This window comes from Haliotis rubra, unplaced genomic scaffold (assembly GCF_003918875.1).
Source record: "Haliotis rubra isolate DU_JTF1 unplaced genomic scaffold, ASM391887v1 Scf573, whole genome shotgun sequence".
NCBI classification, from domain to species: domain Eukaryota; kingdom Metazoa; phylum Mollusca; class Gastropoda; order Lepetellida; family Haliotidae; genus Haliotis; species Haliotis rubra.
Window position 1 is genome coordinate 640265 of NW_025767272.1, and position 26022 is coordinate 666286.

General features: G+C 41.7%; 1 protein-coding gene across 1 annotated transcript; it reads right to left on the bottom strand.

Annotated features, from left to right (window-relative positions):
- Positions 1 to 18853: 18853 nt before the first annotated feature.
- Positions 18854 to 21704, bottom strand: LOC124254505. Its single transcript, XM_046688323.1, has 3 exons — positions 21496 to 21704; positions 19777 to 20004; positions 18854 to 19111 (listed from the first exon to the last, which is right to left on the bottom strand). The coding sequence occupies exons 1-3, from the start codon at positions 21680 to 21682 to the stop codon at positions 19035 to 19037; spliced, it is 492 nt and encodes a 163-aa protein (XP_046544279.1). The 5' UTR covers positions 21683 to 21704; the 3' UTR covers positions 18854 to 19034.
- Between the last annotated feature and the right edge of the window lie 4318 nt (positions 21705 to 26022).

The following is a 26022-nucleotide window of genomic DNA, read 5'->3' on the forward strand; positions in this document are numbered from 1 at the left end:
TGTGCGTCCTGATTGGACAAGAGGTGTGTCCTAGAACAAGTCGAAACTCGTGTATGGTTAACTTTCGATAGGTGACAGACAGCAACATTTGCATAAGTAATGGGACAGGGGGTGTAGAGGTACGACTCGGGGTAGAGGGAAGGGTGTGCATTTATGAAATTACCAACTATCTAAGAGTGACAATAATGTCACAAGTGAAAATAAGGTTATTGTTGAGTGACGTGTATTCAGGCCATGCGTTACAGGTGTACCGTGTTGTGCTGCTTAAACATTTGCAATGTCAGTGCTTTGAAACAATTTATCTTAACTTCTGCAAATCTGTCCTAAATCTGACCTTGCAGCAAATTTGTGTGTTATATTACATAAATAAATAAATTTTTATTTGAAATTAATTTCGTTTCAAAATTGTATCAATATTTATCTCAATAATTTGAAACAAATTTCATTTCATGTTTCATTGGAATAAAGGCTCATATTTGTTTGTCTACTGCATACAAGTTAAGATGCTCCAGTAGTGCATCCAGTTGGAGAATGTGAACTCCTTCACGTTCATTTTGCGGGCTAGATTAAAACAAAATGCCAAACAAAGATTTTAGTATTCAGATGACCGCGTCTGCACATCTGTGGCCTTATCGCCATAAAGGTGCGCGTCCCTATGTGTGTGGGTGGGATGGCTATTTGTATTGGTCCGAACTTAAGCTGATTTTTTCTTGCAGACAAGAGAATTCAGTTTAACATGCTAGCTCAGTGAGGTACAATGAGGCAGGTGGAAATGCCAGATCAGTGAGATACCATGGGGCAGTCCGACATGCCAGCTCACTTAGATACCATGAGACAGTTGGACATGCTAGCTCAGTGAGATACCATGAGGCAGTTGAACATGCTAGCTCAGTGACATATCATGTGGCAGTTGAACAAGGTACCTCAGTGAGATATCATGAGACAGTTGAACATGGCAGATCAGTGAGATACCATGAGACAGTTAGACATGCTAGCTCAATGAGATACAATGAGACAGTTGAGCATGCTATTTCAGTGCCATATCATTAGGCAGTTGAACATGCTATCTGAGTGAAATACCATGTGGCAGTTGGGCATGCTAGCTCAGTGAGATACCATGATGCTGTTGAACATGCTAGCTTAGTGAGAAACGGTGAGGCAGTTGGACATGCTAGCTCAGTGAGATACCATGATGCTGTTGAACATGCTAGCTCAGTGAGATACCATGAGGCAGTTGGACCTGCGAGCTCAGAGACATATCATTAGACAGTTGAGCATGCTAGCTCAGTGAGATACCATGATGCAGTTGAACATACTAGCTCAGTGACTTACCATGAGACAGTTTGAGATGTTAGCTAATTGAGATACCATGAGACAGTTTGACATGCCAGTTCAGTGAGATGCAATGGGGCAGTTGAACATGCTAGCTAAGTGAGAAACCATGACGCAGTTGAACATGCTAGCTCAGTGAGAAACCATGAGGCAGTTGGACCTGCTGGCTCAGTGACATATCATTAGACAGTTGAGCATGCTAGCTGAGTCAGATACCATGATACAGTTGAACATACTAGCTCAGTGACTTATCATGAGACAGTTAAACGTGCTAGCTTAGTGAGACAGCATGAGGCAGTTGGGCATGGAAGAACAGTGAGATACCACGAGGCAGTTGGGCATGCTATCTCAGTGAGACACCATGAGGCAGTTGGACATGGAAGAACAGTGAGATACCATGAGACAGTTTGAGATGTTAGCTAAATGAGATACCATGAGACAGTTTGACATGCCAGTTGAGTGAGATGCCATGGGGCAGTTGAACATGCTAGCTCAGTGAGATACCATGAGACAGTTTGAGATGTTAGCTAAATGAGATACCATGAGACAGTTTGACATGCCAGTTCAGTGCGATGCCATGGGGCAGTTGAACATGCTAGCTCAGTGAGACACCATGAGGCTGTTGAACATGCTAGCTCAGTGAGAAACCATGAGGCAGTTAAACATGCTAGCTCAGTGACATACAATGAGGCAGTTGAACATGCTAGCTCAATGAGATGCCATTAGGCAGTTGAACATGCTAGCTCAGTGACATATCATGTGGCAGTTGAACAAGGTACCTCAGTGAGATATCATGAGACAGTTGAACATGGCAGATCAGTGAGATACCATGAGACAGTCAGACATGCTAGCTCAATGAGATACAATGAGACATTTGAGCATGCTATTTCAGTGCCATATCATTAGGCAGTTGAACATGCTATCTGAGTGAAATACCATGTGGCAGTTGGGCATGCTAGCTCAGTGAGATACCATGATGCTGTTGAACATGCTAGCTTAGTGAGAAACGGTGAGGCAGTTGGACATGCTAGCTCAGTGAGATACCATGAAGCAGTTGGACCAGCTAGCTCAGTGAGAAACCATGAGGCAGTTGGGCATGCTAGCTCAGTGAGATACCATGATGCTGTTGAACATGCTAGCTCAGTGAGATACCATGAGGTAGTTGGACCTGCGAGCTCAGAGACATATCATTAGACAGTTGAGCATGCTAGTTGAGTGAGATACCATGATACAGTTGAACATACTAGCTCAGTGACTTATCATGAGGCAGTTGGACCTGCTAGCTCAGTGAGATACCATGAGGCAGTTGGGCATGGAAGCTCAATGAGATACCATGAGACAGTTTGACATGCCAGTTCAGTGAGATGCCATGGGGCAGTTGGACATGCTAGCTCAGTGAAATACCATGAGGCTGTTGAACATGCTAGCTCAGTGAGAAACCATGAGGCAGTTGGGCATGATAGCTGAGTGAGAAACCATGAGGCAGTTGGGCATGCTAGCTGAGTGAGATACCATGATACAGTTGAACATGCTAGCTCAGTGACAAACCATGAGGCAGTTGGGCATGCTAGCTGAGTGAAATACCATTAGGCTGTTGAACATGCTAGCTCAGTGACAAACCACGAGGCAGTTGGTAATGCTACGTCAGTGAGATATCATGAGTCATTTGAACATGACAGCTCAGTGAGATTCCATGAGACAGGAAGTCATGCTAGCTTAGTGAGACACCATGAGGCAGTTGGGCATGCTAGCTCAGTGAGATACCATGAGGCAGGTGTACATGCTAGCTCTGTGAGATGTAATGAGGCAGTTGTACATGCTAGCTCAGTGAGATACCATGATACAGTTGAACATGCTAGCTCAGTGACATATCATGTGATAGTTGGACGTGCTAGCTTTGTGAGAAGCCATGAGGCAGTTAGGCATGCTAGATCAGTGAGATACCACGAGGCAGTTGTACATGCTAGCTCACTGAGAAAACATGAGGCAGTTGAACATGCTAGCTGAGTGACATACCATGATACAGTTCAAGATGCTAGCTCAGTCACATATCATGTGATAGTTGGACATGCTAGCTTAGTGAGAAACCATGAGGCAGTTGGACATGCTAGCTCACTGAGATAACATGAGGCAGTTGTACATGCTAGCTCAGTGAGATATCATCAGACAGTTGGACCCGCTAGCTCAGTGGCATACCATGGGACAGTTGAACATGCTAGCTCATTGAGATACCATGAGGCTGTTGGACATGCTAGCTGAGTGAGACACCATGAGGCAGTTGAGCATGCTAGCTGAGTGAGACACCATGAGGCAGTTGGGCATGCTAGCTCAGTGAGGTACCATGAGGCAGTTGAACATGCTAGCTCACTGAGATACCATGAGGCAGTTGAAGATGCTAGCTCAGTGAAATACCATGTGGCAGTTGAACATGCTAGCTCAGTGAGATACCATGAGGCAGTTGAAGATGCTAGTTCAGTGACATACCATGTGGCAGTTGGACATGCTAGCTCAATGACATACCACGAGACAGTGGAACATGCTAGCTGAGTGAGATACCATGAGGCTGTTGAACATGCTAGCTTAGTGACATATCATTAGACAGTTGGTCATGATACCTCAGTGACATATCATGAGGCAGTTTGACAAGCTAACTCAGTGAGATATCATGAGGCAGTTGAACATGACACCTCAGTGAGATACCATTAGACAGGAAGTCATGCTAGCTAAATGAGATACCATGAAACAGATGAGCATGCTAGCTCAGTGATATATGATGAGGCAGTTGGGCATGCTAGCTCAGTGAGATACCATGAGGAAGTTGGACGTGCTAGCTGACTGGGAAACCGTGAGGCAGGTGGACATGCTAGCTCTGTGAGATGAAATGAGGCAGTTGGACATGCTAGCTCAGTGACATATAAAGAGAGAGCTGCATGTGCTAGCTTTGTGAGAAACCATGAGGCAGTTAGGCATGCCAACTCAGTGAGATACCATGAGGCAGTTGGACATGCTACCTCACTGAGAAACCATGAGGCAGTTAAACATGCTAGCTCAGTGAGAAACCATGATGCAGTTGGACATGCTAGCTCACTGAGATAACATGAGGCAGTTGAACATGCTAGCTGAGTGAGATACCATGATACAGTTGAACATGCTAGCTCCGTGAGATATCATGTGATAGTTGGACGTGTTAGCTTTGTGAGAAACCATGAGGCAGTTAGGTATGCTAGATCAGTGAGATACCATGTGGCAGTTGAACATGCTAGCTCAGTGAGATACCATGAGGCAGTTGAAGATGCTAGTTCAGTGACATACCATGTGGCAGTTGGACATGCTAGCTCAATGACATACCACGAGACAGTGGAACATGCTAGCTGAGTGAGATACCATGAGGCTGTTGAACATGCTAGCTTAGTGACATATCATTAGACAGTTGGTCATGATACCTCAGTGACATATCATGAGGCAGTTTGACAAGCTAACTCAGTGAGATATCATGAGGCAGTTGAACATGACACCTCAGTGAGATACCATTAGACAGGAAGTCATGCTAGCTAAATGAGATACCATGAAACAGATGAGCATGCTAGCTCAGTGACATATGATGAGGCAGTTGGGCATGCTAGCTCAGTGAGATACCATGAGGCAGTTGGACGTGCTAGCTCACAGAGAAACCATGAGGCAGTTGAACATACTAGCTCAGTGAGAAACCATGAGGCAGTTGGACTTGCTAGCTCAGTGAGATGCCATGAGGCAGTTGTACATGCCAGCTCAGTGAGATACCATGAGGCAGTTGGACATGCTAGCTCACTGAGATAACATGAGGCAGTTCGACAGGCTAGCTCACTTAGACACTGTGAAACAGGTGGACATGCTAGCTCTGTGAGATACCACAAGGCAGTTGGACATGCTAGCTCAGAGAGGTACAACGAGACAGTTGGATATGCTTGTTGAATGAGAAACCATGAGGCAGTTGGACATGCCAGCTCAGTGAGATACAAACAGGCAGTTGGACATGCTAGCTCACTGAGATACCATGAGACAGTTGAACATGCTAGCTGAGTGAGATACCATGATACAGTTGAACTTGCTGGCTCAGTCACATATCATGTGATAGTTGTACATGCCAGCTCAGTTAGATACTATGAGGCAGTTGGAGATGCTAGCTCATTGAGATAACATGAGGCAGTTGGGCATGCTAGCTCAGTGAGATATCATCAGACAGTTTGAGATGCTAGATCAGTGAGATACCATGAGGCAGTTGCACCTGCTTCCTCAGTGACATATCATTAGACAGTTGAACATAGAAGCTCAGTGAGATACCATTTGACAGTTAGACACGCTAGCTCAATGAGATACAATGCGACAGTTGAGTATGCTATTTCAGTGCCATGTCATGAAACAGTTGAACATGCTAGCTGAGTGAAATACCATGGTACAGTTGAACATGGTAGCTTTGTGAGAAACCATGACGCAGTTGTACATACTAGCAAAGTGAGATACCACGAGGTTGTTGAACATGCTAGCTTAGTGAGAAACCATGAGGCAGTTGGACCTGCTAGCTCAGTGACATATCATTAGACAGTTGACCAAGCTAGCTCGGGGACATATCATGAATCAGTTGAACATGGGAGCTCAGTAAGATACCATGAGACAGTAAGTCATGCTGGATAAATGAGATATGATGAGACAGTTGAAAATGCTGGCGGAGTGAGAGACCGTGATACAGTTGATCATGCTAGCTCACTGAAAACCGTGAGGCAGGTGGACATGCTAGCTCAGTGAGATGCCATGAGGCAGTTGGACAAGCTAGCTCAGTGGCATATCAGTAGACAGCTGGACGTGCTAGCTTAGTGAGAAACCATGAGGCAGTTGGGCATGCTTGCTTAGTGAGAAACCATGAGGCTGTTGGACATGCTATTTCAGGGAGATACCATGAGGCTGTTGAACATGCTAGCTCGGTGAGATACCATGAGACAGTTGGATATGCTTGTTCAGTGAGAAACCAGTAGGCAGTTGGACATGCTGGTACCAGTAAAATACGATCAGGCAGTAGGACATGCTAGCTCACTGAGATAACATGAGACAATTGAACATGTAAGCTGAGTGAGATACCATGAGGCAGTTGAAGATGCTAGCTCAGTGACATATCTTGTGATAGTTGGACATGCTAGCTCAGTGAAATATCATGGCGCAGTTGGACATGGCAGATCAGTGAGATACCATGAGGCAGTTAGACATGCTAGCTCAATCAGATACCATGAGACAGTTGAGCATGCTAGCTCAGTGAGATATCATGAGACAGTTGAACATGCTAGATGAGTGAAATGCCATTATACAGTTGAACATGCTAGCTCAGTGAGAAACCATGAGACAGTTGAGCATGCTGGCTCAGTGAGATATCATGAGACAGTTGAACATGCTAGATAAGTGAAATGCCATTATACAGTTGAACATGCTAGCTCAGTGAGAAACCATGAGACAGTTGAACATGCTAGCTCAGGGAGAAACGATGAGGCAGTTGGACCTGCTAGCTGAGTGACATATCGTTAGAAAGTTGGTCATGCTATCTCAGTGACATATCATGAGGCAGTTGGACAGGCTAGCTGAGTGAGTTATCTTTAGATAGTTGAATATGGCAGCTCAGTGAGATAGCATGAGACAGTAAGTCATGCTAGCCAAATGAGATACCATGAGACAGTTGAGCATGTTAGCTGAGTGAGAAACCGTGTAGCAGGTGGACATGCTAGCTCAGTGACATGTCATGAGGCAGTTGGACATGTCAACACAGTGTCATATTATCCGGCAGTTGGACAAGCTAGCTCAATGAGATACCATGAGACAGTTGAGCATGCTAGCTAAGTGCCATATCATGAGACAGTTGAACATGCTAGATGAGTGAAATGCCATTATACAGTTGAACATGCCAGCTCAGTGAGATACCATGAGGCAGTTGGACATGCTAGCTCACTGAGATAAGATGAGGCAGTTCGACAGGCTAGCTCACTTAGACACTGTGAAACAGGTGGACATGCTAGCTCTGTGAGATACCACAAGGCAGTTGGACATGCTAGCTCAGAGAGGTACAACGAGACAGTTGGATATGCTAGCTCACTGAGATACCATGAGACAGTTGAACATGCTAGCTGAGTGAGATACCATGATACAGTTGAACTTGCTGGCTCAGTCACATATCATGTGATAGTTGTACATGCCAGCTCAGTTAGATACTATGAGGCAGTTGGAGATGCTAGCTCATTGAGATAACATGAGGCAGTTGGGCATGCTAGCTCAGTGAGATATCATCAGACAGTTTGAGATGCTAGATCAGTGAGATACCATGAGGCAGTTGCACCTGCTTCCTCAGTGACATATCATTAGACAGTTGAACATAGAAGCTCAGTGAGATACCATTTGACAGTTAGACACGCTAGCTCAATGAGATACAATGCGACAGTTGAGTATGCTATTTCAGTGCCATGTCATGAAACAGTTGAACATGCTAGCTGAGTGAAATACCATGGTACAGTTGAACATGGTAGCTTTGTGAGAAACCATGACGCAGTTGTACATACTAGCAAAGTGAGATACCACGAGGTTGTTGAACATGCTAGCTTAGTGAGAAACCATGAGGCAGTTGGACCTGCTAGCTCAGTGACATATCATTAGACAGTTGACCAAGCTAGCTCGGGGACATATCATGAATCAGTTGAACATGGGAGCTCAGTAAGATACCATGAGACAGTAAGTCATGCTGGATAAATGAGATATGATGAGACAGTTGAAAATGCTAGCGGAGTGAGAGACCGTGATACAGTTGATCATGCTAGCTCACTGAAAAACCGTGAGGCAGGTGGACATGCTAGCTCAGTGAGATGCCATGAGGCAGTTGGACAAGCCAGCTCAGTGGCATATCAGTAGACAGCTGGACGTGCTAGCTTAGTGAGAAACCATGAGGCAGTTGGGCATGCTTGCTTAGTGAGAAACCATGAGGCTGTTGGACATGCTATTTCAGGGAGATACCATGAGGCTGTTGAACATGCTAGCTCGGTGAGATACCATGAGACAGTTGGATATGCTTGTTCAGTGAGAAACCAGTAGGCAGTTGGACATGCTGGTACCAGTAAAATACGATCAGGCAGTAGGACATGCTAGCTCACTGAGATAACATGAGACAATTGAACATGCAAGCTGAGTGAGATACCATGAGGCAGTTGAAGATGCTAGCTCAGTGACATATCTTGTGATAGTTGGACATGCTAGCTCAGTGAAATATCATGGCGCAGTTGGACATGGCAGATCAGTGAGATACCATGAGGCAGTTAGACATGCTAGCTCAATCAGATACCATGAGACAGTTGAGCATGCTAGCTCAGTGAGATATCATGAGACAGTTGAACATGCTAGATGAGTGAAATGCCATTATACAGTTGAACATGCTAGCTCAGTGAGAAACCATGAGACAGTTGAGCATGCTAGCTAAGTGAGATATCATGAGACAGTTGAACATGCTAGATAAGTGAAATGCCATTATACAGTTGAACATGCTAGCTCAGTGAGAAACCATGAGACAGTTGGGCATGCTAGCTCAGGGAGAAACGATGAGGCAGTTGGACCTGCTAGCTGAGTGACATATCATTAGAAAGTTGGTCATGCTACCTCAGTGACATATCATGAGGCAGTTTAACAAGTTAGCTCAGTGAGATACCACGAGACAGTAAGTCATGCCAGCTGAGTGACATATGTTGAGACAGTTGAACATACTAGCTGAGTGAGATACCATGAGGCAGTTGGACATGTTATTTCAGTGAGATACCTTGAGGCTGTTGAAGATGCTAGCTCAGTGATATACCATGAGGCAGTTGGAGATGCTAACTCAATCAGATATCAGTAGGCAGTTAGAAATAATAGATCAGTGACACATGATAAGACATTTGAACATGCAATCTCAGTGAGATATCATGAGACATGTAGACATGCTAGCTCAATGAGATACCATGAGGTAGTTGAACACGGCAGATCGGCGAGATACCATGAGGCAGTAAGTCATGCTAGCTGAGTGACATATGATGAGACAGGTGAACATGCTAGCTGAGTGAGATACCATGATACAGTTAGAAATACTAGCTGAGTGAGATACCATGAGGCAGTTGGACCTGCTAGCTCAGTGAGATACCACGAGACAGTAAGTCATGCTAGCTGAGTGACATATGATGAGACAGGTGAACATGCTAGCTGAGTGAGATACCATGAGACAGTTAGAAATACTAGCTGAGTGAGATACCATGAGGCAGTTGGACCTGCTAGCTCAGTGAGATACCACGAGACAGTAAGTCATGCTAGCTGAGTGACATATGATGAGACAGGTGAACATGCTAGCTGAGTGAGATACCATGATACAGTTAGAAATACTAGCTGAGTGAGATACCATGAGGCAGTTGGACCTGCTAGATCAGTGACTTATCATCAGATAGTTTGACCTGCTAGCTTAGTGAGAAACCATGATGCAGTTGGGCATGCTAGCTCAGTGATAAAACCATGAGGCAGTTAGACATGTTATTTCAGTGAGATACCATCAGGCTGTTGAAGATGCTAGCTCAGTGAGATACCATCAGGCAGTTGGACATGCCAGCTCAATGACAAACCATAAGGCAGTTGAACATGATAACTCAGTCAGATACCGGTAGGCAGTTGGACATACTAGCTCAGTGACATACCATGAGGCAGTTGGAGATGCTAACTCAATCAGATATCAGTAGGCAGTTAGAAATAATAGATCAGTGACACATGATAAGACATTTGAACATGCAATCTCAGTGAGATATCATGAGACATGTAGACATGCTAGCTCAATGAGATACCATGAGATAGTTGAGCATGGCAGATCAGCGAGATACCATGAGACAGTTAGACATGCTAGCTCAATGAGATACCATGAGACAGTTGAGGATGCTTGCTCAGTGCCATGTCATGAGACAGTTGAACATGCTAGCTGAGTGAAATACCATGATACAGTTGGACATGCCAGCTCAGTGACATATCATGTGGCATTTGGACAAGCTAGTTACCTGAGATATCATGAGATAGTTAAAGATGGCAGATCAGCGAGATACCATGAGACAGTTAAACATGCAAACTCTATGAGATACCATGATACAGTTGAGCATGCTAGCACAGTGTCATGTTATGAGGCAGTTGAACATGCTAGCAGAGTGAAAAACCATGATACAATTGGACATGCTAGCTCAGTGAGATACCACGAGACAGTTAGAGATGCAAGCTCAATGAGATACCATGAGACAGTTGGGCATGCTAGCTAAGTGAGATATCATGAGGCAGTTGAACATGCTTGCTGAGTGAGATACCATGAGACAGTTGGACATGCTGGCTCAGTGAGATACCATGAGACAGTTGGATTTGCTAGCTTAGTGAGAAAGCATGAGACAGTTGGACATGCAATCTCAGTGAGATATCATGAGACATGTAGACATGCTAGCTCAATGAGATACCATGAGATAGTTGAACATGGCAGATCAGCGAGATACCATGAGACAGTTAGACATGCTAGCTCAATGAGATACCATGAGACAGTTGAGGATGCTTGCTCAGTGCCATGTCATGAGACAGTTGAACATGCTAGCTGAGTGAAATACCATGATACAGTTGGACATGCCAGCTCAGTGACATATCATGTGGCATTTGGACAAGCTAGTTACCTGAGATATCATGAGATAGTTAAAGATGGCAGATCAGCGAGATACCATGAGACAGTTAAACATGCAAGCTCTATGAGATACCATGATACAGTTGAGCATGCTAGCACAGTGTCATGTTATGAGGCAGTTGAACATGCTAGCAGAGTGAAAAACCATGATACAATTGGACATGCTAGCTCAGCGAGATACCATGAGACAGTTAGAGATGCAAGCTCAATGAGATACCATGAGACAGTTGGGCATGCTAGCTCAGTGAGATATCATGAGGCAGTTGAACATGCTAGCTGAGTGAGATACCATGATACAGTTATACATGCTAGCTCAGTTTGATGCCATGATACAGTTGAACATCCTAGCTCAGTGACATATTATGTGATAATTGGACGTGCTAGCTTAGTGAGAAACCACGAGGCAGTTATGCATGCTAGATCAATGAGATACCATGAGGCTGTTGAACATGCTAGCTGAGTGAGATACCATGAGACAGTTGGACATGCTGGCTCAGTGAGATACCATGAGACAGTTGGATTTGCTAGCTTAGTGAGAAAGCATGAGACAGTTGGACATGACAGAACGGTGAGATACCATGAGGCAGTTGAACATGCTAGCTTAGTGAGAAACCATGGGGCAGTTGGATGTGCTAGCCTACTGAGAAACCATGAGACAGTTGGACATGCTCGCTCTTTGAGATACCATGAGACAGTTGGATGTGATAGCTCAGTGAAATACCAAAAGGCAGTTGGACATACTAGCTCAGTGAGATACAAGTAGACAGTTGAAAATCCTAACTCAGTGAGATACGATAAGGCAATTGGACATACTACTTCAATGAGATACCATGAGACAGTTGAAAGTGCAATCTCAGGGAGATACCATGAGACGTTTAGACTTGCTAGCTCAATGAGATACCATGATACAGTTGGGCATGCTAGCTCAGTGATATAACATGAGGCAGGTGGACATGCTAGCTCAGTGACATATCATTTGACAGTTGGACATGCTACCTCAGTGACATATTATGAGGCAGTTGACAAGCTAACTCAGTGAGATATCATGAGGCAGTTGAACATGGAAGCTCAGTGAGATACCATGAGACAGTTTGAGATGCTATCTCAATGAGATACTATGAGACAGTTGAGCATGCTAGCTTAGTGAGAAAACATGATGTAGTTGGACATGCTATCTCAGTGACAGGTCATTAGAATGTTGTACCCTCTAGCTTAGTGAGAAACCATGATGCAGTTGGACATGCTAGCTCAGTGACATACCATGAGGCAGCTGAACATGCTAGCTCAGTCAGATACCAGTAGGCAGTTGGGTATGCTAGCTTAGTGAGAAAACATGATGTAGTTGGACATGCTAGCTCAGTGATATACCATGAGGCAGTTGGACATGCTAGCTCAGTGATATACCATAAGGCAGTTGGACATGCTAACTCAGTCAGATACCAGTAGGCAGTTTGAAATAATAGATCAGTAACATACCATGAAACAGTTGAATATGCCATCTCAGTGAGATACCATGAGACATGTATACATGTCAGCTCTATGAGATACCATGGGACAGTTGGATGTGCTAGCTTAATGAGAAACCATGAGGAAGTTGGACATGACAGCTTCTAGAGATACCATGAGGCAGTTGAACATGCTAGCTTAGTGAGAAACCATGGGGCAGTTGGGCATGCTCGCTCAGTGAGATACCATGAGACAATTTGACATGCTAGCTCAGTGAGATGCCATGAGGCATTTGAACATGCTAGCACAGTGAGATACCATTAGGCAGTGGGACATACTAGCTCAGTGAGATACCATGAGACAATTGGACATGCTAGCTCAGTGAGATACCATGATACAGTTGAACATGCTAGCTCAGTGACATATCATGGAGCAGTTGGACATGCCAGGTCAGTGAGATACCATGAGGAAGTGGGACATTGTTGCTTAGTGAGATACCATTAAGCAGTTGGACATGCTATCTCAGTGAGATGCCATGAGGCATTTGAACATGCTAGCTCATTGACATACCATTAGACAGGTGGACATACTAACTCAGTGAGATACCATGAGACAATTGGACATGCCAGCTAAGTGTGAGATGCCATGAGGCATATGCTAGCTCAGTGAGACACCATTAGGCAGTTGGACATGCTAGCTGAGTGAGATACCATGATACAGTTGAACATGCTAGCTCAGTGACATAACATGAAGCAGTTGGACATGCCAGGTCAGTGAGATACCATGAGGCAGTTGAATATGCCAGGTCAGTGAGATACCATTAGGCAGTTGAATATGCCAGCTCAGTGACATATCATGAGACAGTTGATATGACTGAAGGTGTTGTTTCTATGCCCTCAGTGGTACAATGTGCAGGAAGGATGTTTAATGCATGAGTCAGAGGACACTGTATTCAATCCGTCCGCCAGGGACTGAATAACGATTGTAATATCATTTTGGTACAATCCTCCAATCGGCCAGCTGTGGGCGAGTTTTGAATTGTGTGAGAGTTGTCATTTACCAAAACTATCAAATGTTTGTAATAAATGTACTCAAAAACATATTATCATATTTCAGCATGTTATCTATATCTATATCAATGAGCATTTGTACATATTTTCATTTTTCTGTGACGCTCAGATAACTACCCTCCATCCACATGAAACACGGCAATGGTTATCCATATGAAACACGTCGTACCTTCCATGCACATGAAACTTATTACATGTTATATTTGGGTTTACGTTCTTAGTAAACTACAAATTCTAGTACCTTTTTGAATTAAGCCCCATCATGGGATTCGAACCCACACCCTCATAGTCAGGCATCTAATCACCAACACACCAAGTCAGCCGCCTAACCCGTTCAGCCACCGCGACTTCCACAAAAATGGAAGTCGGACAACTGGTAGTCTAGACTGCGGACTTTATGTACCCCTCTGAGAAGTGTAAATTGGCACTGCACCCGCGGTCGAAAAGTGTGAAAACACAATGCCATTTAAGAAAGTGGTCAAATGTAAGATATGCTATTTTTGGGATTACACTTTCTTAGTAAATTACAAATTCTAAAATTGTATTGTGTAAGTATACATGAATCACGCTCTCCATCCACATGAAATATGCCATACCTTCCTTAAACATGAAATATGCCATACCTTCCTTAAACATGAAATATGCCATACCTTCCTTAAACATGAAATATGCCATACCTTCCTTAAACATGAAATATGCCATACCTTCCTTAAACATGAAATAGATCATACCTTCCTTAAACATGAAATAGATCATACCTTCCTTAAACATGAAATAGATCATACCTTCCTTAAACATGAAATAGATCATACCTTCCTTAAACATGAAATAGATCATACCTTCCTTAAACATGAAACACGGTATTCCTCCCATCCACACAAGGCACGGCAATGGTTATCCACATACCATTCCTTCCATCCACATGAAACATGGCATACCTTCCATCCACATGAAATAGATCATACCTTCCTTAAACATGAAACACGGTATTCCTCCCATCCACACAAGGCACGGCAATGGTTATCCACATACCATACCTTCCATCCACATGAAACATGGCATACCTTCCATCCACATGAAATAGATCATACCTTCCTTAAACATGAAACACGGTATTCCTCCCATCCACACAAGGCACGGCAATGGTTATCCACATACCATACCTTCCATCCACATGAAACATGGCATACCTTCCATCCACATGAAATAGATCATACCTTCCTTAAACATGAAACACGGTATTCCTCCCATCCACACAAGGCACGGCAATGGTTATCCACATACCATACCTTCCATCCACATGAAACATGGCATTCATACCTTTCTTATACACGAAACATGACACTCCTTCCACCCACATGAAACATGGCAAAGGTTAGCCACATGCCATACCTTCCATCCACATGAAACATGGCATTCATACCTTTCTTATACACGAAACATGACACTCCTTCCACCCACATGAAACATGGCAATGGTTAGCCACATGCCATACCTTCCATCCACATGAAACATGGCATTCATACCTTTCTTATACATGAAATATGACACTCCTTCCACCCACATGAAACATGACAATGGTTAGCCACATGCCATACCTTCCATCCACATGAAACATGGCATTCATACCTTTCTTATACATGAAACATGACACTCCTTCCACCCACATGAAACATGACAATGGTTAGCCACTTGCCATACCTTCCATCCACATGAAACATGGCATTCATACCTTTCTTATACATGAAACATGACACTCCTTCCACCCACATGAAACATGGCAATGGTTAGCCACTTGCCATACCTTCCATCCACATGAAACATGGCATTCATACCTTTCTTATACATGAAACATGACACTCCTTCCACCCACATGAAACATGGCAATGGTTAGCCACATGCCATAACTTCCATCCACATGAAACATGGCATTCATACCTTTCTTATACACGAAACATTACACTCCTTCCACCCACATGAAACATGACAATGGTTAGCCACATGCCATACCTTCCATCCACATGAAACATGGCATTCATACCTTTCTTATACATGAAACTTGACACTCCTTCCACCAACATGAAACATGGCAATGGTTAGCCACTTGCCATACCTTCCATCCACATGAAACATGGCATTCATACCTTTCTTATACATGAAACATGACACTCCTTCCACCCACATGAAACATGGCAATGGTTAGCCACATGCCATAACTTCCATCCACATGAAACATGGCACTCATACCTTTCTTATACATGGAAAATATCACTCCTTCCACCCACATGAAACATGGCAATGGTTAGCCACATGCCATACCTTCCATCCACATGAAACATGGCATTCATACCTTTCTTATACATGAAACATGACACTCCTTCCACCCACATGAAACATGACAATGGTTAGCCACATGCCATACCTTCCATCCACATGAAACATGGCATTCATACCTTTCTTATACATGAAACATGACACTCCTTCCACCCACAGAAACATGGCAATGGTTAGCCACATGCCATACCTTCCATCCACATGAAACATGGCATTCATACCTTTCTTATACATGGAAAATATCACTCCTTCCACCCACATGAAACATGGCAATGGTTAGCCCCATGCCATACCTTTCATCCACATGAAACATGGCATTCATACCTTTCTTATACATGAAACATGACACTCCTTCTACCCACATGAAACATGGCAATGGTTAGCCACATGCAATACCTTCCATCCACATGAAACATTGCATTCATACCTTTCTTTTGCATGAAACATGTCATACCTTCCACCCACATGAAACATGACAATGGTTATCCACGTGTGACATCGCATCACATCTTTCTTCCACATCTTACATGGCATACCTTCCTTACACATGAAACAAGATCATTATATTTGATAGTTATAAACACATGCTCTGTCATAGTACCTTATGATGCCAATCACTGGATTGTCGATTATTTACAGACCGCTGCAATACAGCTGCAATATTGACAAGTGTGACGTCAAACATACAAACGAACAATCAAACACGTGCTCATAATATAGTTGACATTCTACAATCAACAATGCTCCAAACAGAGATTTCTTATGTTTTATGGATGGGTGAGGGTTTTGCCGCTTTTATTATATTTTCCTTAATTACTCATTCCCTTACGATTGCAAGACGGAAAGCTAGACCGCTTCTTCCCCTCTTCATGCGTTGTGCAGCTGTCTTGTATTCATATACATATTTCTTATCGTATCCTTTACAATCAGGAAGTACCAAATTGGGGCAAATGACCCTTTCTTCAATAGCATATCCTTTACAATGAGTAAGCACCAGAATCGTAGTCTCCGTAATAGTGTATATATAATTATGTAATATCGCTATATACATGTACATTACTATAAGAGGCTCATGTGTGAGAATTTCTTTCAATATGTTTCGGGATTTATTTTTTTCACTTGACTAGAAAGTCAGACCAAAAGCCACCTATGTTTACTGTGTACATTTACATATACCATATTGGTGAAGTAACAGCATTCATATGTTTAGAATTCTACATTAACATGATGATATTTGTAGAGTGATAGAACATTCACATATTTAGAAAGTATTTCAATATCCTCAAGGTGACATTTGTTAAGTAACAAGACGCATACGGAGAATGCAACGGTGTGGCATATATTCGTTCGTTGTAAGGTTAAAGCTTCCCACTGTCACTATACCGAATCACTGCCTCGATATACGTCTCCATACAGGCGGTAAACTCTACACTTGCATAACATAAGAAAAGATCATTGGATTAGACCATAACTAATACATTATACAAATAATAAGGACATGTTTTCTCTTGCGTCCTTATAGACACTGCAGGAGTACCCCTTCCAAGCGAACATAAAGATGGACTACCAATACATATATGCACCTAGCATTCATTAGAGCCCTGAAGCAAAGCTAGATAACACAGGCTACAGCTGGGAACGTGCATACAGCTCAACACAGCTATATGGCCTAACGGTATTGACCCACTATCACGGCTAGCTGTCCTAGTTTCAGCTGACAAAATGGCGTGAGGGGTGGATACCCGTCCTGCACAATCTGCCCACCGCCGGATCCGACCCAGTGAGTATGTATTTAGAGCTGCTGTTATGACAATTTAGTTTTCTTGTTACTCCACGAAATGTACATAAATGCATATATGCACCTGTGTACGTGGCCGTCTGTTAAACATATTTACACTGTTGAATTTGAAGGTTGCAGGTTGCTAAGAAGGTTGTCTACCTTCCAAACTAAAGCCCTCCCTTTGAGCTCAAACCCATACATAATAACAACAAAGTTTTATGAGTTTCAAAGTTTTATAAGATATACTTTAAGAAGTTCAACATTTCTTTCTGTTCTTTCATGCCGAATAATGCACCTGTCAAATGCACAATTTAACTAAAACTGTTTTTATGGAAATAGGTTAACACGATAAGCTCCTATTTAATCATTGTACATGAACTCCCCTTTCTGTTATATATCCAGTTTTATTGTACCAGCTGCAGAAATTGGTTCGTACTGAATATGCATTAAGTCTATGAATATTCAATTTTGTGACGTCATGCAGTTTTACAGCCATGTTTGTTTGACCTCTGACTCGGTGATGCAAAGCTTGTATCTGAAAATATTAGTTTGACATTATAACAGAATATAACTTATGGTATATATTTTTTCATAAACATCAATATCATTTTACAGTAATTGTCATTCACAAGAAATTGAAAGCGTATTCATTTCTTCGTGTTAATCATTAATGTTATTTACATAAACTGTATATTGGTCGTATCATAAAACGTAAAGGCAGAATCCTCGACACACGTCGTTTTCAGAACTAACTTCCATGTCCTCACATATCCAATACACATCAACAAGTAGTACATGCACGTTGGTAGAAATATCATTTTATATACAAAAACACGTACAAAATAAAGAGGAGGAACACATATTAAGGATTCGCAACAGAAACGACGTTTCGGTGTAGATCAAGCAAGTGCAATGTTCTAAGCAAGCACTTGCTTGTTAACGGATAAGCATCAGAACTGAAACGTCGCATCCATTGCAGTACAGAAAACGTGTTCCTCTTCAACATACCAGCTTTTAATGCCGATTAAAATAGGGCCAAGGGCTGCAATGAAGCCCTTAAATACTTCACATTCGGGGAATATCGAGGCAAAGTCCATGTTGTTATTTGGCATGTGATGAATCCGTCAAGACAAACCACTACACCGGAAGCAATGTCATGAGGTCATCCCTATCACGCATTGTAGTAACAGTCTCTTTAGCCACAATTCACTTTACAGTGTTGCGTTCTTCGGAGGTACCACTGCCCTAGGGTTGTAGATACGCCAGGCTGACACGTCAAAATGTAATTGGGTGCACCACTCCCAAATTTCGCACAAAGGTCCTGTTGTCCTAGGAGGTCCGAGGAAGAATTTCAGTGAGCACCATCGTTGACTGGAATACCTCGGTTCAATTCATGGTCTTGCTCTTCCTGTCTTTTTTCCCTGGCGTCTAAAAAATGAAACCCGTGTAATCACTTTGGCAGTCAAGCAGATATCAGATTCTACAAAAAGTTACCACGCTGTTTTTCAAAAAAGGGTTGGAACTGCTTTACTCGTTAATGTGGCATTGAACACCGCCGTCAGCAGTATCCAAACGCCTATTGCCTGCACAAGCAACCAAGTCAACGAGTCCAACCACCCGTCCAGTTTAAAGATGAGTCTAATTTTAATCATAGTCTGTATTAGTTGTTTTTTGTACAGAATCCTGCAGAAAACTCATCCAAATGGTTTTGACGGGATGTTTATAAACACACTGCTTTTTCAGCTCTGATAAAATTGAGGCTAAACAGCTAACAGAAAGGACATGCAGTAGTCATAAAAATATATATTATAAATGTAATTGCAGGTTAATGTAACTGATCGAAACGATATAGTAGATACCATCTCCATACAACTATTCATGTGAATGGGGCGGTAGGGTAACCTAGTTGTGAAAGCTTTCGCTCGTCACGCCGTAGACCCGGGTTCGATTCCTCACATTGTGCAATGTGTGAAGCTTATTTCTTTTGTTCCCCGCAGTGATATTGCTTGAATATTGCTAAAAGCGGCATAAAACTATACTAACTCACTATAAACGGGACAATATTACCCGTACAATATTTAATGCATACGTACGTCCAGTATACAGCATTGGTGCTGATGTGTCCTGAATTTGACATGGAACTGTTGTATCACGATTCCGTCGACTACGACGTATCAGTGCTCCTGCAATAATACTGATGGTTATAATGCAGGCAGCCACCGACACACCAATCGTGACTCCGTCTATCGACTTAGTGTCCTTGTCTTTGATATGTGCAATGTCTTCAGGCTTCGGGAGGACATCGTGGGAAGAGTTGTAACCTGCAACACGAAAGGCACTAATACAGTATACAAGTTCTACTTGGTATTTACAGTGACTCTGGGAAAATAGTATTTTGTTACGAATCGGATAACGAATGTTACCGCATACAGAAAAAATCACTCTTTCTAAGTGATTGATATGTGTGGAAATATTTGTGATGAAATAACGAAAAAAAATCATTTTAGCTTTGGAATTGGATCCTGCTTGAACTTGACCCTGATGTTAACAGCATTCAATCAGCCTTACCATCCGGTCCTCCTGTAAGCAGTAATTCTTATGAAACCTGTGGGCTAATCTGCCTCGAAATCAAACGGGGTTATTTTATAATTGTAAGTTTATTTTTTATTCTTGGATTAACCATGAAGTTCTGCTTTTTAGCTCTTCGCATTTGGGATACGACGATATGCACCAGTCACGTCAGTGACCTAGACTAGTCTCTCATTATATAAACTTTAATGGAAATTTTAATTTAAATTGAAAAGGAGTCCATCTGAAAAGGAAGCTTCAGATGAACCTGATGATATCTTGCTTTATTGTAGACGGGCTTGGCGGAAGGGAACATAGTGTGGTTCGAGGACTGTGAGACAAATTAAACTGAGCCTGACCCTGTGATCCCATTAATCACGTCTTATCTCGGTTGTATAGGATCAGTTCTAACCAGGATCTTCAGGGATAGAGCAGTTTGATCACCTCATAAGAGCAGACTGGTGTACTGGGGTCACATTTCGTTTCCGTACGTTGTTGTGGTAAGCAGTGGTAGTATCACATGTATATTTTGTGTGATAATTTGAGTCTTATGCACTTAAGGATTTGGAAATAAAGGTTTTATGATTTTATAAACAAATGGATCAATGTTATGGACAGGGTAAATTCTAGAATTGCATTGGTTTAATCCAAAAGAACGGACAAAATATCTGCCACAGTTGAAATATGGCATTTGGCCATATATCCAAGAGAAGCATAGAAAAAATGAACATTCATCATTTTACAACGAATTGTATCAATACAACTCCAGACATCCTAGTTAAACATTTATATAATTGAATAACTCATTTAATTCTCCACTGGGCTCCATACGTCGTGTCATTTATTAACACGCGTGTTTGAGAACGCACGATGTAGTGCTCATTCAACTGGTAGCCATGTTGTGATAGACAGAAACCACGTGGACCCTCTCTTTCGTTCCGCCGCAATGAATAGACATCGAATGGGATAACAGTTTCAATCCTCCCTACATCGAAGATGAGCAAATGCATACAGATATTATACATATTCATAATGACATACATTGTCACGTCTGTTTAAGCAAAGCACGGTGTGAGTAAAGTTTGACAAATTTGACAGACAGAATTTTAAAGCACCTGGACCCTACCTAAACCCCTGGCGCGATTAATAAAAATCGAATTGGATATATACTGAAGCCTCTCTCGCGAGGGAGAGAAACTTTAACTGAATCGTCAAACTAAAACAATAGGTATTTTTTTACCAACCTGGGCAATTGCTTTGACATGACATGACCGTCCCTTGTTGTTCCATGTAGTTACATATACTAGAACACTGATCGCACTTTCCAAGGGCGTGGTCCCAATATGTCCCTGGGGGACAAATGCCCCTCCCTTCCACAAACACCACAATCAGGGTGAAACAAGCAAAGGAACTCGGAGACGTTATCGCCATCCTAAAACTTTCCAAGCATAGCCTGTTTCGGAAGTTGAAACAGCGAATGTTATGAACTATGACATCAAATCTGATTGGCTGACAGAGATTACACCCTTAGGAGGTTTTAACAGATGTGTATTGGATATGGTATCGGTGAAAGCCGTAGATGAACACTTACAAACACAGTGAAAGGAAACAGATTTTGTACAGATGCGGGCTTTTAGATTTTTTAAATTAGGTGAACCCTACGTATGCCACCTTTGCAGGTTATAGATCAAGTGTATACACTGTATATACTTTAACGTCCTGGGTCTTGTCATAGGCTAAGTGTCATCCTCAGATAAAATACAATAATCAAAAGAACAAATTAACATAAAACAACCATTACTCATATAATGTATGTATAGATGATTACATACATTATTCATTAATTTTATGATATAATTGTTGGCTAAATTGTGATTTTTGCAGTGTTAATACACATCAAATAATCATGGGACAATATGAACGAGAGATGATTTTTATGCAGAAGCATGTACAATGTCAATGACCCCCTAACATTTACGTACAGAGTAAGTAACCCCCCCGCATGTCGTATACAATATCAATGACCCCCCTCCCTCCCCTTCCCATAACTTTTCATCATAATATTTTGATATTTGTATGTGCAAAATTGCTGACACCCCACCCAGCCCCCAAGAACATGTGTACAAAATTGCTGACCCCCTTCCTCCCCAGAACAAAATGGGTGAACCCCCTCCCCCTTAAAATCATCATAACACCCCCACCCTCACCCCAACCATAAATTATGAACGGTCCCTTAGGTAAAGGCTATCCAGGTTTCCACGATTGCAGATAACGCAAAACAATCTTGGAAGTATTCAAATGTTTAAAATATAACGATGTCGTTACCGTGGTTGATACAAAACCTGGTTTAACCGAGGGTCTTCAATGGATGCATGTGAGTAGGTCACAACTTTCAATTGTTGCACACGATGTATACATTTTTGTATTCTAACGTACGTTACCATGGAAACAACTGTGTGACGTTACTTGTCAGTTAACATGGGAGGATAGTCAATAATCACATGTCGATTACCACATTACCATAGCATCACACAGCTGGTTTCGAAAACAGCTGCTGCTCATTTTGAGGTACGATAGACTTTATTTATGCAGATTTATAGTTACTAACCTGTACCAATTTGCTTCATAGACCATAGCTCCAAGTCAGTCCATTTAATGTTGTCAAGTATCTATATTAAAGAATATTATTGTAAATGGACAAATCATATATAATATGTAATATATTTATTTACCTAAATGATCACATGTTACCTAAATATTCTACTGTGAAATGTTGTTCCTGTACGAACGATGGTAGTTTGTTCGAATAAAGAATATTGAAATTGACTAAATTGTTTAATGTAGCAAAATTGTTTGTTCTGTCGTTCTCGGTTTCATATAAATATTTGATTTAGGCACAATTCCACAACGATCCCGCACGAAAAATCCCATTCCTTGATAAATGGGGTATAACGTGGTGAACAAAGATATACCTACATATCTATCTTCCAGGGTTCAGGACAGTTTGTCAAATATGAAAACAAATGTCTTTTAAGTATACTGAAACAACATAATTAATATATCTATGTTTAATGTATGTATACTTGATTTTAACTCCATTATTAATTGGGAATATACATGGTGCTAAATGCTGAATTTTTCAGTAATAATGTGACAATATGAACAGATTTTGTAACAGCGACAAGATGATTCCATGCCCCATGTTATCTTGATATTTAGAATAACCCGAGATAATCTTTCCAAGAATTTAAATGCTTCAAATGTTCCAATCATTATAACGGTGTAAATAATGTATCTTAAACGGGAAAAGGAACACCTGATATAACATGAATCAGTTATATCACTGATCTGCTACACGTCATGTTCTTTGAGGACAGCGCATAAGCATCGATGAATCCATGACCATGAATAAAGATCTGCTTATCACTCGCGAAATAATACTCGAGGGGAGTTTTATGGTCTTTAGAGCACCTGTTACTCAAACAGAATGGCGGCTGGGTTGTTACATCAAGTGATCTGATTTATTGTTCGTCATTTTGGGGGGACTGACGTTGTTTGTGCTCATAACCACTGATTTAATGGACCACTGCACATTTTTTAGAGATTTTTTTAATCTTTTGAAATGTTCTATTGCAATATAATACATACGGAAATGGCTCGCATGCATCCAAGTACATTACCATCTAAGAGTTAAAGCATGAGGTTACAGTGGTGAATACAAAGCCTGCTTTGAATGAGGGTATTCCATGGCTGCATATGAATAGGACCTAACTTTCAATGTGACATCAAATTATCATACAAGATATATCTCTCTAGGTCCGTGTCTGAAAAGTTATGAATTTAAATATCTCTCCACATATCTCTTTCACCCCAAATTAGCATAGTCGACACACACCACCACCCCACATACGCACAACACATCGACGTATGTGTCATACACGGTACGGGCGGTGGGGTAGCCTAGTGGTTAAAGCGTCCACTCGTCACGCCGAAGACCTGGGTTCGATTCCCCACATGGGCACAATGTGTGAAGCCCATTTCTGGTGTCCCCTGCAGTGATATTTCCGGAATATTGCTAAAAGCGGCGTAACATTAAACTCAGTCAGTCAGTCATACACTGTACCAGGCACACACGGTACTTGAAGCATGTGCTGTTTGACATAACTATGACTGTGGATGTGCACAGCCATGAACATGTTCTACATTGTTCTTGCAGGGGTAGAGGCAGATCTCCTGTGTTTAATATGACCCACGTCATCGATTATCTGAAAGCTTTGGTTTGTTTTGGTGAAACTTTGTGTCTGTCATGCTGGAAACGTTGATCCCTAAGGAATCCGATATTGCTGCAAGTCCATGATCTTTGACTCACAAGTACACTTTGCTGAGAAGCAGATTCCCTAGAGTCGAAAACACACTGTTTCATATTCTTGAATCATTTCACACCTTAAAATGAGGATGAAAGGAAGACACACACACTGTGTACGTCCTTTTTCTTCTGACAGCACGTATGCACATATCCATTTGATACAATACATTAGCAACAGTGTATGGCAACCTAAACCTGGGGGTACAGCTGTTTATCAGACAAACTTGTTATACCGTTATCATGATTTTTTTTATATCAGGATGTGTTGTACATTGGTTTAACAGTAAACTGATAAATGTTGAAATGATGAAAGTAGAGTGACAAAGTGAGATTATCTACCGGTATGGCTGGACATGCATGGTTGTATTCTTACATTAGTTCCCCAAATAACTTCTACCAAGGTTCTCGTTCATAGAGCATAGCTCAAGTCAGTTCATTTAATGTTGACCAGTAATGAAATCGTTTAACATAGCAAAGCTGTTTGTTCTGCCATTCTTACTTTCATATAAATACTTGATTAAAATACGATACGACAACTACCCCACATGAAAAACAGCATTCCTTTCAATAAACGTGGTGAACAAAGATATACCTACATATGTCCATTCAGGTGTTCAAGACAATTTGTCAAATATGAAAACAAATGTCTTTTACTGTGACAACATAATGAATTATATATCTATATTAATTGTGTGTATACTTGATTATATACATTTTTTGTAAAGGATATACTTGTTGGCTAAATTGTTATTTTTGCAGTATTAGTACAAAATAATGTAAATAAAAATGACTATGCCATTTTCACCAGAACCCTTTCTGCTGCAAACTATTTAATCTGTAAAACGTAATGATGATGATAATCTGGAAAGATTTTGTAACAGTCAATTTCATATTACGTGTTAACTCGATTTTTAAGATAACCCGAGATAACCTTTAAAGTATTTAAATGCTTGAATTATAACAATCGCCATAACGGTGTAGATAATCAAATGACCTGGCTTATTGTTCATCATTTCAGTTGGGACTGGCGTTGTCCATGCCATTAACCGCTCATTGAAAGGACCACTGCTAATTGTCTAAGAGACTTTAATATTTTTTAATGTTCCATTGTAATAAATTCAAAGGTAATAGGAAGTCTCTAGATCTGTGTAACCCGTTAAGATCCAGGGTAGAATAGGTCTTCACCAACCCATGCTTGCCACAAAGGGCGACTATGCTTGTCGTAAGGGGCGACTAACGGGATCGGGTGGTCAGGCTCGCTGACTTGGTTGACACATGTCATCGGTTCCCAATTGCGCAGATCGATGATCATGCTGTTGATCACTGGATTGTCTGGTCCAGACTCGATCATTTACAGACAGCCGCCATATAGATGGAATATTGCTGATTGCGGCGTAAAACTAAA